Raw genomic sequence first — 16,327 nt, 5'->3', positions numbered from 1 at the left:
TTCAAAAGCACAGTTCTCTCTTAAGTTCTTGTATAGTTAATAAACTATTTTGTGTTGTAGGTCTTCTCTACAATTTATAATGCAGTCCTTAGAATTATTTTACTTCAATATCGTCAATCTAATTGGTTAGTATTTATTTCTGGATTATACTTACCCACTATATCGGTCCTATTATGTTCACTAACATTTGGAAATGAGGAAAATGAATTTTGGTAGGGAAAGGGTTGATTTCCACAATATGCCGGTACCTAGAAGATTATTATCAAAATACTGATTAGAACGTAATAAATGTTTCACTGAAATTGAAATTTGCACATAAAAACTTAGTTCTCCTAACTAACCACGTATCAGTATCGTTACGGGAAATTAATTAAAATTCAGAATTCAGTTAAATAGTGGTAATATTAAATTAGGGTACTAATGGCATACATGGCGTATTTATTTTCAAATATTTTGATCTTGTTCATTTATGTCAGTGTCATCGTCGGTATATAGAACATATCATTCTTTAGAAATAATTCAAATAAACTGAACAGTAACTATATTTGCGTTGTGGATGAAACAAAAATGTTTTGAAATTAATGGTTATAAACATTCTATGAAAACCTGATAGAAAAATAAAATGAAATCCAAGCTTTTGTCACTAAGGCGTCTGTCATTCGCGTATGTAATTAATAGAAATTAGGTAAATCACATATTACAGTAACTCATTTATTTCCTTCTTCCTGAGTCTACAATAAAAGGAATATACATAAGAAATCTTTATACATGTTAGACATCGCAATGTGTTTTCTCAGTCATTAGAAACCGACTGTACACATAAAAAAGAGATGTACGTAAATATTTTTTGTTTCTGTGTTTTGTCTTTCTTAAATTTGACTATATATTTGGTGAACAAAAGCATTGCATATTTTGTTTCAACATCATCTACTACTTCAATACTCTACTTCATCATCTATGTAATTTTAGTTAAATACAGTGAGTGCGTATTCAGTTTTTAAAACAAATGCACCAATTATAGATATAACGATTAGATGTACGCTTTTATATTTTACTGGAGTGTAACAGTTAATAGGAAAGATATTAGAAAAACATATCATGATATATTAATTATTGTGCGTACATATATTTGGATTTTTTTGTTTAACTTGCTTAAGGATAGTTGTCAATTTTAATTGTATGACCCACGAAATACCTAACGAAAGGAAAGATCGATGTATTAGACGTATCTAACAATTACTTACCGAAAACTATTATTAAAGAATGATTTATTATAACATTTACTGAAAGACACGAGAAGGTGTAGCAAGAAATATTTTAAAGACTAGGTACTAAGATAATACCATCGTTGTCTTTTTCTTTGAAACTATCAATTTATTGAAACAGAAGTTGGAACACGGAACACAACAGTTTTTTGGATGAGGATGAATCTAGGAGGAGAGACACTCTTCCCCGTTTAGAAACCAATAATTTATTAAATGTATATAAAATAACTAGTAAGACGCGTAAAAATTACAGGCGGTTAGTATGTCCAGCTTTCTCACGTTAGTTTAAGGAATAACTTTAGTATTATCCGGTACATTCGGCGCTTGGAATCAATGATTTGCGGAAATAGCATTGTTTTATAAATGAAAGTTTTTCATAAAAAGTGAATTTACTATGACCTAATGTTCTATAATTTCTCCATCCTTTTTATCATTATCAATGCTATGATCTAAGCATTAACACTTATTCTTATAAATATTAAATAAAATTCAAGGTATAACACCTAACACTGCATTTTCTACTAGTGCACACTAAATAATACAACACTATGTTCTTAAGGTTAAAACTTTAAATTACGCTTAGTTGGAGCGCAATAGTATAATAATAAAATAAATATGTAATTTTACCTTTAAGATGAAAATGATTGTCAGAAATCTCATTTTATAATACCGTCTTCAAAGAATGTAAAGTTTAACATTGTTTACAAAAATAAAAGATGTTCATACCTTCATTCTGTCTTCAATCATTCTTTTCTTTCCGTGTTATTACAAACATTTTGCATGGAATCATATCAGTAGAATAATATTTACTTAAATACAGTTACTCAAGAATATATGAATGCTGTGTTAAAAGAAAATGTAATACATAAAGCTGTACAACTCTCTGTTTCAAGTACATTAAGTATTATAGAATAGTTCCTTGCATTATATGCCATTAATTTACTTCAAAATAATTTAGGCTTTCTCTCTTAAAATATATTAAATAATTCACTTAAATAATGTATAACACTGTTTGAAGTTAACTTTCTTCTAATTTTGATTTTTTGTCTTACAAATTAAAATAAATGAATTCAATTTCAAAGTTATCATCTTGGATAGATGCTATAAATGTGAACCACGGTTTCATATTGCATGCTGATATATTCCGCGAGATTGTTAAGTGGTGCATGCATTCTCTCTTTCACATATGTTCTGAAGAACGGGACAGTCTTCTTATCTCGAATTTGAAACTCCAAATTATTTCACACTGGTTTCTAAACAAAATAAATAAATAAATTACTAAAGATGAAATAAAACGAAGGGCGTCTTTGATACGAGTTTCCTTTCACTTGGAAGTCTTGCAATGTAGAACTTTAATGTGTACTTACAAGTAACACTTCCGAAGTGTAACACTCCGAATTTGATAAAATTTGGCAGGTTGATACTAAACATGAAATAACCGAATACGTGTTTTTTCATTTTATGCGGAAAAACGGTTTTAGGGGGCAAAAGTCCCGCCCAAAATTTAGAAAGTTGACGCAAGAAAGGCAAAAACAAGTGAACCGAAGTCATCGAAATTGTACACACATATTGTAGACATAAAATGAGATAATACGGGTTTCGTATTTTCCTGGAAAAAACGGTTGGGTGGGGCACGGATCCCTCCAAACCTTTGATCATGAAATATCAAATGTGCTAATAACATTATGTCAGAAGTACCTAAAGGATATGAAGAACTAGAACGACACATTGTGTAGGGAAAATACGCAGAAAATAAACGAATACTTTTCTCTTATATCTTCGGAAAAACGCTTTTAGGGGGAAAAAGCATCCACCCAAAATTTTGAAATTTGAGTCCCTAAAGGCAGGAAAGATGCACGAAATAGAATGAAATTATGCACAGATATTGTAGACGTAAAATGAGATAATTGATTTTCGTATTTTCCTGAAAAAAAAAAGCGGTTGAGTGAGGCACAGACCTTCTAAACCGTTGATTACGAAATATCAAAAGTGCAAATAAGCATATGTCAGAAGTTTCTAAAGAATATGGAGAATTACAATGAAACTTCGTATAGGGACAGTTTGCAAAACTATAAATGAAACATGTTTTAATTTGTGTGGAAAAACGGTGTTGGGGCCTAGGCCCCATCTGAAAGAAAAAGTAAATATTACCGTAATAGCACAAGAAGGACTGAACCGAAGCAAATGAAATTGTGTAGTAAATATTGTATAGACCCTATGTAAACTAAAGGTCTTTTCATGTTTCTCAAGTGTCCCTATCCGTTTTGCTTCAAATTTCGCACATCAACAGCAAACAGGAAATAAATCGACACATGCGGAAAGCATTGTAAGTATTAAAGGTCCCTCCTGAAATACTGTAAAATACTGTTTGTGCTGTTGTTGACCTGCCAAATTTGAAAAAAAAATAGTTGGAGATACTTGTGAAACACGAAAGGCCGTATTTTAAATATCCAATATCTACATACAATTTCATTTGCTTCGGTTAACTCCTTCCGCCACTCAACGCCTTGGTCCATTCAAGTTTATTTTTCTTTTCACGAAAATACGAAACCTGTATTCCCTCATTTTACGTCCACGACATCTGTGCTCAATTTCCTTCACTTCGGTCCACTCTTTCCCTCTCAAGTGTCAAATTCCAAAATTTTAGACAGGTGCTTTTGCCCCCTGGAACCGTTTATACGCCGAAAATAAAACAACCGGTATTCGTTTATTTTTTCTTGTTATCTCTACACAAAGTTTTCTTTCACTTCTTCATATCCTTTATATACTTCTGGCATACTGTTAGCACTTTTGATATTTCATGATCAAAGGTTTGGGAGGGTCCGTGTCCCACCCAACCGTTTTTTCCATGAAAATACGAAATCCGTATTCCCTCATTTCATGTCTACAATATCTGTGTGCAATTTCATTCTCTTCAGTCCATTTCTTCTCGCGCTTCGGACGTCAACTTTCAAAATTTCGGGTGGGGACTTTTCCCCCATAAAACGATATTTCCGCAGAAAATGTAAAACCCATGTTCCTTTATTTTTTGCGTATTGTCCACACACAAAGTTTCGTTGTAATTCCTCATGTCCTTTACACACATCTGACGTACTTTTACTAGAACTTTTGATATTTTGTAATCAAAGGTTTGGATGTGTCTCTGCACTACCCACCGTTTTTTCCAGAAAAATACGAAACGCGTATTCTTTCATTTTATGTCCACAATATTGTGCACAATTTCATTTAGTTCGGTTCACTTGTTATTGCCCTTTGGGCGTCAATTTTCAAACTTTTGGGTGGGAGCTTTCGCTGCCTAAAACCATTTTTCCGCAGACAATAAAAAAAAAAAAACAAGTGTTCGTTTATTTTATGTGTAGTATCCACCTGCTAAATTTTATCAAGATCATAGTGTCACACTTGGGAAGTTTTACTTGTTAGTTTGATTTTGAAGATGTTAATTTAGAATATTAAATACTTTTCTTTTTGAAATAAAATTTCTTGTACTTATTGAGATTCTGCAGAAGGGTACTGGTCAATAATTTAATTCGTGTCATTCGTTCTCTTAAATGCGGTTAAAATATTGATAAGGAAATTGATATCCCTCACATTGTTTTAAGAAAGAGTCGAAAATAATTGCATTTGAAACCATGTGACACAGATGATATGATCTTATTTGCATAAATCCCCTTAAGAACAAAGCATGTGCTTATAATCGATCTAAAAATTTATTTGTTGCTTCTTTGCTCTTGGTTTAGAAGAATTTATACAGGTGCAATTCTTAAGTATGAGTATATTCCGGAAGTCCTGTTACTTTATGCGGAAACTTGTGGAGTAATTTCATATGCAAATCACTTATAAGTACCCTCTATTGTAGTTTTTTATGCATGTAGCGCACTTCGGAGTACACAGATAATATGATACATGATGGAAGTATGCATATGGATTGCAAGCAATAACAGCGTGTTTGAATTTTAAACCTGTTTTTAACGGAAGGCAAATTGAGAAAAGGTTTGACAAAGTCATTCGCGATAGTCGCTAGATCTACGCTGAGTGCTCGTTTCTTCACTGTGGAAACAAAGCTTTCAGTAGAGTAATTAAATATGCTAGTTTTGGTAGTAAGTAGTAATCAATGCTTTGTTTTATATCCTAATATACGTATGTGTACGTGTTTCTATGTTAAACCTTGATTTAGAGATTTGAAAGATTTAATCAGATATAGCTAAGATGATATATAATATGAATTGCCTTGTACGTGCACATAAAATTGATGTGTCTCTCCCGTGTGTGTGTCAGTAGTTATAGATATCACAAATGGTGTTAACAAAAATCAGTTTTGAGACAGCCAGCATGACTATCACTTCATACTTTTAATTCAACACCAAGGTTCTGCTATAACAAAGTGACCATTGTTCTCAGTTTAAATAGAGACAGCATTGAATGGTATGTAAATAAAAGGTATATTGCAGGTATATAATAGGTATAATAGGTTAATAATAGCATTGAATGGTATGTATGGCATATATCTAGGTAATTGAAGGAATAAGTGGGCACTGCCTTGATGGCCTTTCTATACGCATCATATGTTGTTAGTAGCACCTCAACTAGCTTGCCAAACACAAGAAATTGATATACCAATTAATATTAAACCCTGTATTCGTCATTAGCTTCCAACGAAACTTATTTTGCTAAAACATTTGGTAAGGTAAGAGAGCAAATTTAAAATCCTGTCTATCATATATGTACAGAAAAGCTGCTATTTGAAGAATGCGCATTTCACTTCAAAATATAAGCAGTTTCAAAGTAACTGATTTTGACAAAATGTATTAGTTTTTATTTCCATCTATGATTAAAACTTTCTGCGGTATATTTAGCTACGTAGAAATAATTTATTACACAAGTTGTGTGGAAACTGTATAAAACAGAGTGTTATTAATATGTTCCTTAATCATGTCACTAGTTGGTTGAAGGCCTACGATTTTAAGTCATTACTCACGGGTGGGATGAATATGAAGCAGCTCCAGGTAGGTATAACAATTTGATGCGGCCCGGGTTATACGTAATTATATTCATTTCTGCTACAAATCTTTCAACAGATTCAACTGGTTGCAAACAATCCGTCAACGTTAATTTTTTGACAACTTAATCTAGAAATAAAGTGTACTTTTACTTTCTATTTTCATCGCTAACTTTAAAAATTAAACATAATTGAATATCACTATGCGTATTATAATAATGTATTGTGCTTTAATGTATGTTTCTTACCAGAGGATCACAATTCGTACATACAACTTATCTACATGGAAACCATACGTAAAGTTTCTACTTGTTGAAATCATTTCACGGTTATACGCTTCAGGACAGTTTCTAACTATAATATATTAAGTCATAACAGTGCCTTAGCAGCTTGATGAGGAATTAAAGATTGGCCATTATTTTTTCACATATCTATCCATATTTCTTCCCCATCCGGGACTAAAATATATGCAAAACCTTACATCACACTCTCCTTTTCAACCTCTCTATGTCTCTAGGAACCATCTATATTCGACATACATAAAGCTATTTTGTTCCTTTTTCAATATATTTTAAAATGTTGTCGAATGATTTTATCATTGTTGAAATAAATATTTATAGCCGTTCAATTCATCAAAACTACCAATTACGTGGCTTTATTATAACTCATAAGTTGCATTACAGTGACTTATCTACAACTACCCAAAATACTTGAAATATGTCAAACACAACTACAGATATAGTAGTTGATTCTAATAAACCCAATGACCTATCTACAGGGAACATTCTTCATCCTGTGGGTAGTGATCAGCCGGTAATTATGCCTTCTTTAACACATTTAGTTCCACAGCCCTCATAGTCCATTCCATCATTTGAAGAAACGCAATTTCACAAACATACTACGCAACAAATTAACGACTTATAATCTTCACTACAGAAGATTTCTTATTTCATTACATCTTCTTCTCACGACTTCTATTATTCTACCCTCTGGCAAACATATTATTAAGTCAATTCTAACTCTCAAAATCACCAACTCCCACATATTGCATTTCGCTTATTCAGTCTACTAGAACATTCTACCATCTCTTGGACTTCATAGACAATTTCAATAAGCTGTAATAATTATATCCGAGTCACTGTGAATAATGTCACTGTGTACATACCTGCAAACACTATTTAAGACAATATGTTTTGGAGTAACAGGTAAAAGGGAACATAATCCATATCCGTTAATTCATAGCTGTAAATTCCTACATAGTGATAAAGATGAATCTGACACTTTTCTCTAATACTTACAGAAGTCTTTCATTCCTCTAACACCAGCAGGCATCCATAAATGTTGTTCATGAGAGGTAAGAAATATTATCACTCATCTCACCTTCAACTGAATACGTATCACCAATTTACAAATTTTATCACCAGAATTGGAAGTTCAAAAACCGAAACACTGTGAGACACAGATGCATCTTACCTTGGCGAATCAAATATGGACGGAAAACGTTACCCATTGCTTATTAGTTCCCATTTATTCATTTGCCTTCTGAACAGTAAATATTCCATAATTAAGGAAAATATCTACAATCCTAATGTTTCTAAAGCCAGACCAATCTATCAATATGTTAGTTCGATAATGCCAATTCAGCTAACTTCCATCTGGACTAAAAGTCTAGAAACAATTGAATCACTAGTTTTGAGGTCATGAGTGAGAAAAGAAAAGTTATGAAAACATCAAAAACACTTTTATTATTATTATTATTATTATTATTATTATTATTATTATTATTATTATTATTATTATTATTATTATTATTATTATTTAAATATTGATATCTTTTATTTAACATACGAAATTTGATAACAGTATTAGTTATTAATTCTTAACAATTCTTTCATTTTTATTTTGAAATATAAATCACTAATTATTGTAATTTAACTTGTATAACACACTGGATCATTACGGATTTTTGGGGGCTCATGAATTGTGTTAATCAAAAGAAGAAAGGCAGTCAATGCAGTGTAAACTTCCAAATTAATGAACAGATCTCGTATGGAAATTTTCCAAAAACTTTCTCTTCGCAAGCATATAAATATATGTTTGGATGTGTGTGTATAACTGACTTCGATTAAATCACTCAGCAATCCTTATATGGCAAAAAAAGAAAGAAGAATCGCTTTGCAGAGCATTCCAGCAAGTCTCATCAATAAATTTAGTTATTACATCAGTCACTCCGTTGCAAGTCAAAACCGGAGTTTTTCCTTTCGAGCAGAATCTCAAGAGGCTGAAGAAAAAATCAAGTCAGTCGAGGGAAGTGACTCGGCCAAGTGACAGTGTGTTTCGTACATTTACGTGCGTTTACACCTAAAAGGCATTGGCTCTTCTACAAGGGCTCGCACCCAGCCTGTCGACAAAAGTTTTCGGAGTGTATTTCCTAAACGGTTTTACAATTACAAAATGGGCCTTGCTGTTGAATTTACTCGTTTGTGATTGAACGTGTTGTGACGGCCGAACAAAGAAAGAAACGCTAGGGAGTCAATTTTAAGACTACTCAGTTGTTAGTGAATTTCAGCTTGAGCAACGCTTTAATGCAGAAGAAAACGTTAACTCTGTTGTGAGCAGCATAGCTTTCGGATGGCAAACTAACTACTGGATTGGATATGAAAACTAGGTTTTTGAGAAGAGAAGAGACAAGAAGAGGAAACTGCGGCTAACTTAATCCTCAACGGCCTTGTGCAGTACCGTGTTGTTTCGCGAAATATATAATTAATCATTAACTGCCGCTAGCGAAAACTGTAAGTAAGATTGAGAAATAATAATTTCTATAAATCGAGAAGGCCACCTAATTAAAGGTTTAAGAAAGTAAAAGATTAAAAGTAAAGTTGTTTAATGTTTGAGCGCTCCGGTTGTTAAATCTATAATCTGCTTGTAGTTTGTTTATTGTATATTGTTTGTTTAGTCACAATAAATGGTACTCTCAATTTTAGTCTTACGTTTAATTCTTAGCTGTGATCGCTCGTAGCTTGACAATGTGTTGTAACATTACTTAGATTATTTGTTTTATTCACTAGGCACTCTTCTCTTCCCCGATATCTTTTCATCGGTCGGGGGAGACGGGGACTACTTGCATGGTTTATGATGACCCTTTTCGGGCGCTGGTTGATACGAAATCAGAGTTTAGAGGAGCGTAACAAAAGAGAGAGAAAAATAAGTCGTCTCTTAGCAATCCAAAATCAGAACAAGTCGTCCTATTTGCGATCAATCCACAAAGGTTGGTCATAGAATATTCAGTATTATCAAAATATGCTCTGTAAAGATCAGTATTTTGTTGTTTTCGAAAAGTCTTTACTTATATTTATTTTAGAAAAAACTTCCATCCAGCTTGGGTGAAGATGGGAAGGAGTTTAATATTCTATTGCGTTGTTTCTTTACATGGCTAGGTTTATCCTTTGTGTTAGTAAATAGCCGCTTCTAGAATATCCTGATTCGTTAATTAAATTTGATCCCAATTCCTTCCAAAACATGCTGGCTTCTTTGCTAAAACCAAATTCACGTTTACTAATATAACTGTATATTGTGTTAAAACTGGTGGATATTAAGGGTAGAGGTGGCCAAGATGCATTTAACATAGTGAATAGAAACGATTATAACGATTTTTATAAGACACACTGTCTTGCAACCAAACAATAGTTTCCGATGCTTCACTCTAATCCTCTAATTAGATAAAGAGATTCTCACCTAAGTCGGACTGGTGAGGCATGTGTGTGCTACCGAAAGTTCCATTAGTGTCCCAGTGAAAGTAAAGATAAAATGGGTCCTCAAGTCTAATTGTATGACAAGAACAAAATTTCCGGAATTTATGGTAATATTATATAAAAGATGGCTCTCATTTTATCAACTGGTACTCATTGAAGTTACTTAAGAAACATTACAACCCAATGTCTAACATGCAAGTTCCGAAGTCTTCCTACATGGTATTAAAATACAAAAGACCGAAAATAGTACAAGATCCGTTCACCTAAGTGCCACATTTAAGTATTAAGGCTCAACTGCACAGAGAGACAGAAAGAGTGGGAAATAGAAATTTTGAAAATATTGGAAAATGGTAATGATAATAAATATTAAATAATATTTATCTATACTATCCACTAACGTCAATAGATTTCTTTGCTCGTCAAATTTCAGTCACTTGTAATCGGCAAACTATATAGTAAAAATCCATAAATTGAAAAGCTGCTGAATGCAATTATTTCTACCAAAAGTCCATTACCGCCATTTTGTGTAAATAACTGGCAGAGTTGGATTATTTCATGAAAATATCAAATAATATGAGTAATCACAAATCACAAACGGTATATGGTATAAGAATGGTGCGTAAGAAAAGGGTTTTGATTAAAACTGATGTTCAGCAAAATTATTACCGACATGAAAAAAAAATATTTAGTGGAGGAGTCAACTGTCCTGCATAGGGTACACAGACAGATGTAACTGAGAAGGACGAATTGAGTAAGTTTGGTAAGATTATATGTTTGTCGGCAGAGACTGTAATTTGCAAAAAAATAAAAAAGAAAAAGAAAAAACGAGAGAAAAGAATTAGTTTCATAGGAAGAAAAATATATTGTACACTCCAGAAAGTAGGTTCAGCATTCCAATTACATGACATGTTCAAAGCTCAAAGACACTCATAACCACAGTCCTGAAGTTAACTGGAATTTACATTTCAGTTTCGTACGTATCGCATGGAGAGAAATATCAAGAGCATCCTAAATATGGAGAAACACGTTTTTCCAGGCACAAAAGGTATTTGCCTATATAACATCCGTTGCCGGCTCCATTTCCGGATTGTAAACGAAGAAAGTAGCCCCATAGAGGAAGATTAGCATAACTGTTAAAGAGTCAACGATTAAAGATAGGTGTTGTTGCGTGAAGACTAGTGACTGATTTCGCCTCGTAGAAAGAGTTTGAGGCGAATTTATACAAGAGATATAATTATCAAAACATGAAAAATAGATTAATATTTGACACTCTGTTCTGGCCAAACCATTACCCCAAGATGAGCAAAATTCATTCAACATGTAGTATAGTCACCAGATTTAAACGATCTGGTCCAGAGTTTGCATCGCGGTTTAGGTTTCCCGTCATTAGTAAATTAATTGTGGAACTCTTTCCTGATTCTTTCTAAACGTTACAGTTGATATCAGCACTGGACTTGGCTTATTTGCCCTATTTGTCTCAATTTTTACCCAGGAACCCTAATTTTTGTTTTATTAAGGTGTTCCTTTATGAACAATGAAATCGAAGAGTAGCTTGCCAGATTTTACATCCGTATAGCGGTTATCCATGATTTTACGTTTCAACATAGTCGTCCAGAAGCCGGGTCAAACATAATGCATGATATTAGTTTAAGGCGAGCAGCGAGAACAGGGCTTGTGAGAATTAAGTCTAGAGGATATATTATAGATACTCTTCCCTAGTCAATTGTTCAGGAAACTAAATAGTTGTAAGCACTATTATTTTACTGTGGTATTTTTCTTTCCCCGTTACATGAATTCAGATGTCTATAATGTCGGTGATGATATCGTGTAAATGTGTATATATATTTGATTTATGTCAGCAAGTTAAAGTTCTCAAATCTTCATTCAACGGTCCTATTACAGAAGTTTTCATATAAAGGTGGATCTTGAAATGCGGATGAAATAGTTTAATAAGGATTTTGAGTTGATCTTATTACCTCTGAAAATCAATTATTTCTAACCAATGACCGCCCACAAATATTGTAGTTATTAATTTTCATATATAATGAGTTACATTCACTATGCTACCTCTGTGTTTTTTTTTCACGCGACACTTACGGAAATATTACTGTGACGTTGTTCATATGTTAATCCTTTGTTCTATCCCTGTCACAGTGTTATTATATGTAAAATGTTATTGTATAACAGAACAATCTTATTGACATATAACCCCCATGTGGTTCTTACATTGCTATTACTGACCTGTGTACACATTAAATTGCTTTACTTTCATCACAATGCTTTGTGCAGTGTTCACACATGTATAATGAGTTACTCTTCATGATATGTAGAAAATGGATCTTAGCATTAACATAATTGTAAATCTTGTTCCTATCTAAGTACACTGGTCGGCATGAAAATCTTCCGACGAGGTTGAAAGGATGTACCGGATAGATTTCGAGACGCTGATTACGAATATCTCATCTAGAACGTTCCAGCACGTAATGTTTTTTTTTTTTTTTTTTTTTTTTTTTGGCGGACTGCTGTTTCCATAATTGACAGAAAAATCCTATTTTAGGTATTTAATATGTGTTTTCCGTGTTTGTAGTGCATAATTCTGAATTTTTATCTTAATCCAAGAATTGTTACTAGGCTATATCCTAGGAACATTTTTTTATCTTGCTCATGACCCCCCGGAAACGTACCCCTTCCCTTGGGTTGCAAAGATTTATTGTCGTTCCACATGTATACACTAAAACGTAGGCGTTATTGACGGAGAAAGGTTTCGTAATCAACATGCGATCATTCGTCTGCTTCCTTTTGTCTAGAGGACAGACAGATTGTTAAAAAAGGCGCCAAGACATATACCACGTTGTCGCGTGAAACAAATATTTCCGTTTCGAGTTGATCTTCGTGTTAGAATGTGGTGTTACGTTGTGTCTGTGTATACCCTGGGTCGAAAATATTTCTGCGTGAAATATTGACGTTTGTGTTAAACGAACATGCCGCGTACTCTCACAGGATGGTTGAAAGGTAAATACAGTATCCTAACTTGGATTCCGCGAAGGGACCTGTGAAACACGATGTTTGTCTGCCTCTACTCGTACCACCAGACTCATACACCCTGTGCAGTGTTTCATCCGATGAAGAACCTGCTGCTTGTGAGGATGTTGCACAATCTTCTAGTACACAATCAGATCCCAATTACGCTCCATTGCCTGACACTAATTAACCACATGTGATAAGTCAGGAATAGCTGAATGATTTGATCAGATTCTTCAACCTTTCCAAGTCTAATGCCTTGTTGCTTGTATCACGACTTTTAATAATGGAATCTACTAAACCAAGATGTGAATATATCGGTGTATAGGAAAAGAGAGGTGACCCTAGCTCTTAATATTACAAAGGATGGTAATTTGGTGTATTGCAGTGACATTCCATCCCTTATGGGTTAACTGAAGTTGAACTGTAACACTGAACATTGGAGGCTATTCGTAGATTCCTCTAGGATAAGTCTCAAGGCAGTGTTACTACACAATGTCTATGAGCCAGCCATCCCTATTGCTCATGCTGTGCATATGAAAGAAACATACGAGAACATGCGAAACCTATTGCAGATATAAAGTACGAACAGTTCCACTGCTCTGTATGCTCTGACCTTAAGGTTATTGCCATCCTCACCTGTTTACAAGGAGGTTACACAAAGCACTTCTGCTACTCGTGTCATTGGGAAAGTCGAGCCAAAGATCAGTACACCATCACAAAATGGCCGCCAAAAAAGCAACTGGTCTCAGGGGCAAATTATTATGCAAATTATTATGGGTGGAGAATATTGGGCGGATATTGAAACCCCCTTTCTCCCTGAAAACTGGTCCATTCTGGAGAAAAACGGGTTAGTTATTCGAACTCAGGAGCTCAAAACCTATAGGAATCACCTATTTTCGTTCGTAGGAGCGAAAAAAGTTTAATTTTGCGAACCAATGTTATATATTGATTTTCTTTCACTTGTTGATAGACTCTTGCGTTCTAGGGATGTTAAAATACGATTAATATTCATGATCCATCATTTGCAATCATTTCCGAGAGAATTGTAATTTTAAACTTTAGGTATATTTTCAGTAAAGGGAATATATTCCTATTTAAATATTTAATTTTCTGTCCTCCTTGAAGAGTTCCTTTGTATGTCTTTTCATAATTTTGTATTTCTATTAGATGCAAATGCATCGAAATGGTTACACGATTTACACGTTGTATCACTTCAAATTATTTTCTTCGTGCAGATTATTATCACTATTTTATTTGATTGCGCTTGATGGCCATGATATGTTTTTTCTAGATCTTGTGGGCATACAAAAATAGGAAAACAAATTAATGATTTGGAGGTTTTTCAATGAGCAATCAATCGTATTATGACCTAAAGCAGTTTGATTGGAGAAAGCGGCTCACAAGCCTCCTCTCTTTGAATACAAATTTGTTTAACATTCATGAAGATCTCTGTCGTAACATTAATGTTTGTACAATACAAGACTATCAAAAAGACAGTCTCTTTGGAAGCTGCATTATAGAAAAATTTGTAATATTGAGTTGAATATTGAGAATAGAGCGACATCATTGTTTTACTTTCTAACTGGTAAGACGTCTAGTATTTCTTACTTATATTTTACGATATACTGTTTTTTTTTTTTTTTTTTTTTTTTTTTTTTGTCTTTTTTGAATATGTTGTGGCTTATCAGACACAAAGGTTTGCTTTTACTTTCACAGCTCTTACAAAATTACTGTTGCTAGCACAACCGTAGCTACAAATGAACATCTTTAGAATGGAATTACCTGCAGAAAGCACTTTTACCAAACTAATTCGGGATAGTATCCATATTTTACCAGGCCCGTATCCAGGGGGTCTAGGGGACCGATCCCCTCTAAATTTTTGCTGGCCCCCTAAAAGTTTTACAGCAGGCTTGCAAAAGAGCTATAATAAGATGATGAACTATCATATGGTTGAATCGGACTCCCTTTAACTTTAGCCGCCCCCCTAAGTTTTTGGGCTGGTTACGGGCCTGTATTTTACCCTCAGTACAGCACTTATGCCATGAGGATAGAATCGCACAAATCGTGCATGTTAGAATGTGAAATAAAATATCGCCGTACAGCGTACGCGCAAATTAGTTAAATTAGAGTCGTTGAAGGCAAGCACTTACATCGAATTCTTGTCTCTAAAACTGGTCACTGATCATCAATTGTCTAGTCGGAATTAGACGCACCAAGGAAGGGAATTTGACGCACCAATCTCAACCTGATCTTCCTGAAACAACGCAGAAAACAGCTATATTTGAGTGAAGGTACACACATCATCCTCGAATTTTCAGTCGCTGTTCAGAAATACTATATGGACTATAATATGCGCTTGATCCCATAAAATAACAATATAACACGGGAAGTAATGTGATTAATAAGTGTTCGCACAGCGTCCAATGTAAACCAGGTGATTGAGGCGCACAAAATCAAAGAGTGCTCGAAATGTTACAAATGTAATGAAGATACTAAGGATCATATGCTTTTTTGATAGTCCGCTATACATGTATTCGGTACATGGAAGGGAGAAAAATAATCATCCGGTCATCCTACAGGTCCCTGTTTAACAGCGCTCCATGTTGCATGTGTTTCACTCCATTAATGGCATGAAAAACTTGTTTAGTCTGTTAGCTGCAGTATCGAATTACAACTTGATCAAGTATATCTATATGTAGCTTATGTTGAGCTTTAATTGTTGACAAAGTGTGTGCAGTCTTTGAGTGGCTCCGTAATTCGCACCACAATCTCACAATATTTCTCAGTAACAACTGACACGGAGGATTTTTTTTCGATTTATTTTCCTCTTGTGGAACTTTGTTTTGCAGCAAACTTTGTAGATCGTCATAAATTTATAACCTCATGGCGTCACAACCAGCATACATATCACGTCTATAGTGCTCCTACGACCAATTAAACACATCTACAAGATCAGAAAGTTCTTTCAGTTTTATGGAATTGTTGAAGGAGGTTAGGCTCAGATCTCGGTAAAACCAAGCTTTTTCCCCCTTTTTCAATCTTTGTTACAATCCTATATCATAATCACCAGATTCTGTAAAGTTCACATCTCTGGTAATAGACAAGACAAATGCGTAGTGTTCGAAACTACATAATCTTTATTGTGTGAAACAGATAATGTTTTTGAACATGTAAAAGCATCTAACTGTTACTCCTTTTATCGCATTCCCAAATTTAGTATGCTTTACCTTGACTGAAATTTATAAGCTTAATTTGAAGGTCTCTGATTTGTCTACTTCTAGCAGTATTTA

The 16,327-nt window shown here is 34.0% G+C and overlaps 1 protein-coding gene across 8 annotated transcripts in view; it reads right to left on the bottom strand.

Moving 5' to 3' along the window:
• Positions 1-1,986, bottom strand: part of LOC145683716 (uncharacterized) — a 143,880-nt gene extending 141,894 nt beyond the window's left edge. For all 8 annotated transcript variants that reach the window (XM_081755171.1, XM_081755172.1, XM_081755177.1 and 5 more), the window contains exons 1-2: positions 1,893-1,986; positions 155-248 (exon numbers count right to left, since the gene is read on the bottom strand). In XM_081755171.1, coding sequence (XP_081611297.1) covers positions 155-248; positions 1,893-1,925 — 127 coding nt within the window. In that variant the 5' untranslated portion in view covers positions 1,926-1,986. The remainder of the gene's footprint in view (positions 1-154; positions 249-1,892) is intronic.
• Between the last annotated feature and the right edge of the window lie 14,341 nt (positions 1,987-16,327).

Source organism: Thermobia domestica, chromosome 4, assembly GCF_964235325.1.
Source record: "Thermobia domestica chromosome 4, izTheDome1.hap1.1, whole genome shotgun sequence".
Taxonomy (NCBI): Eukaryota; Metazoa; Arthropoda; class Insecta; order Zygentoma; family Lepismatidae; genus Thermobia; species Thermobia domestica.
This window is presented reverse-complemented; position numbering and strand designations above follow the sequence as displayed.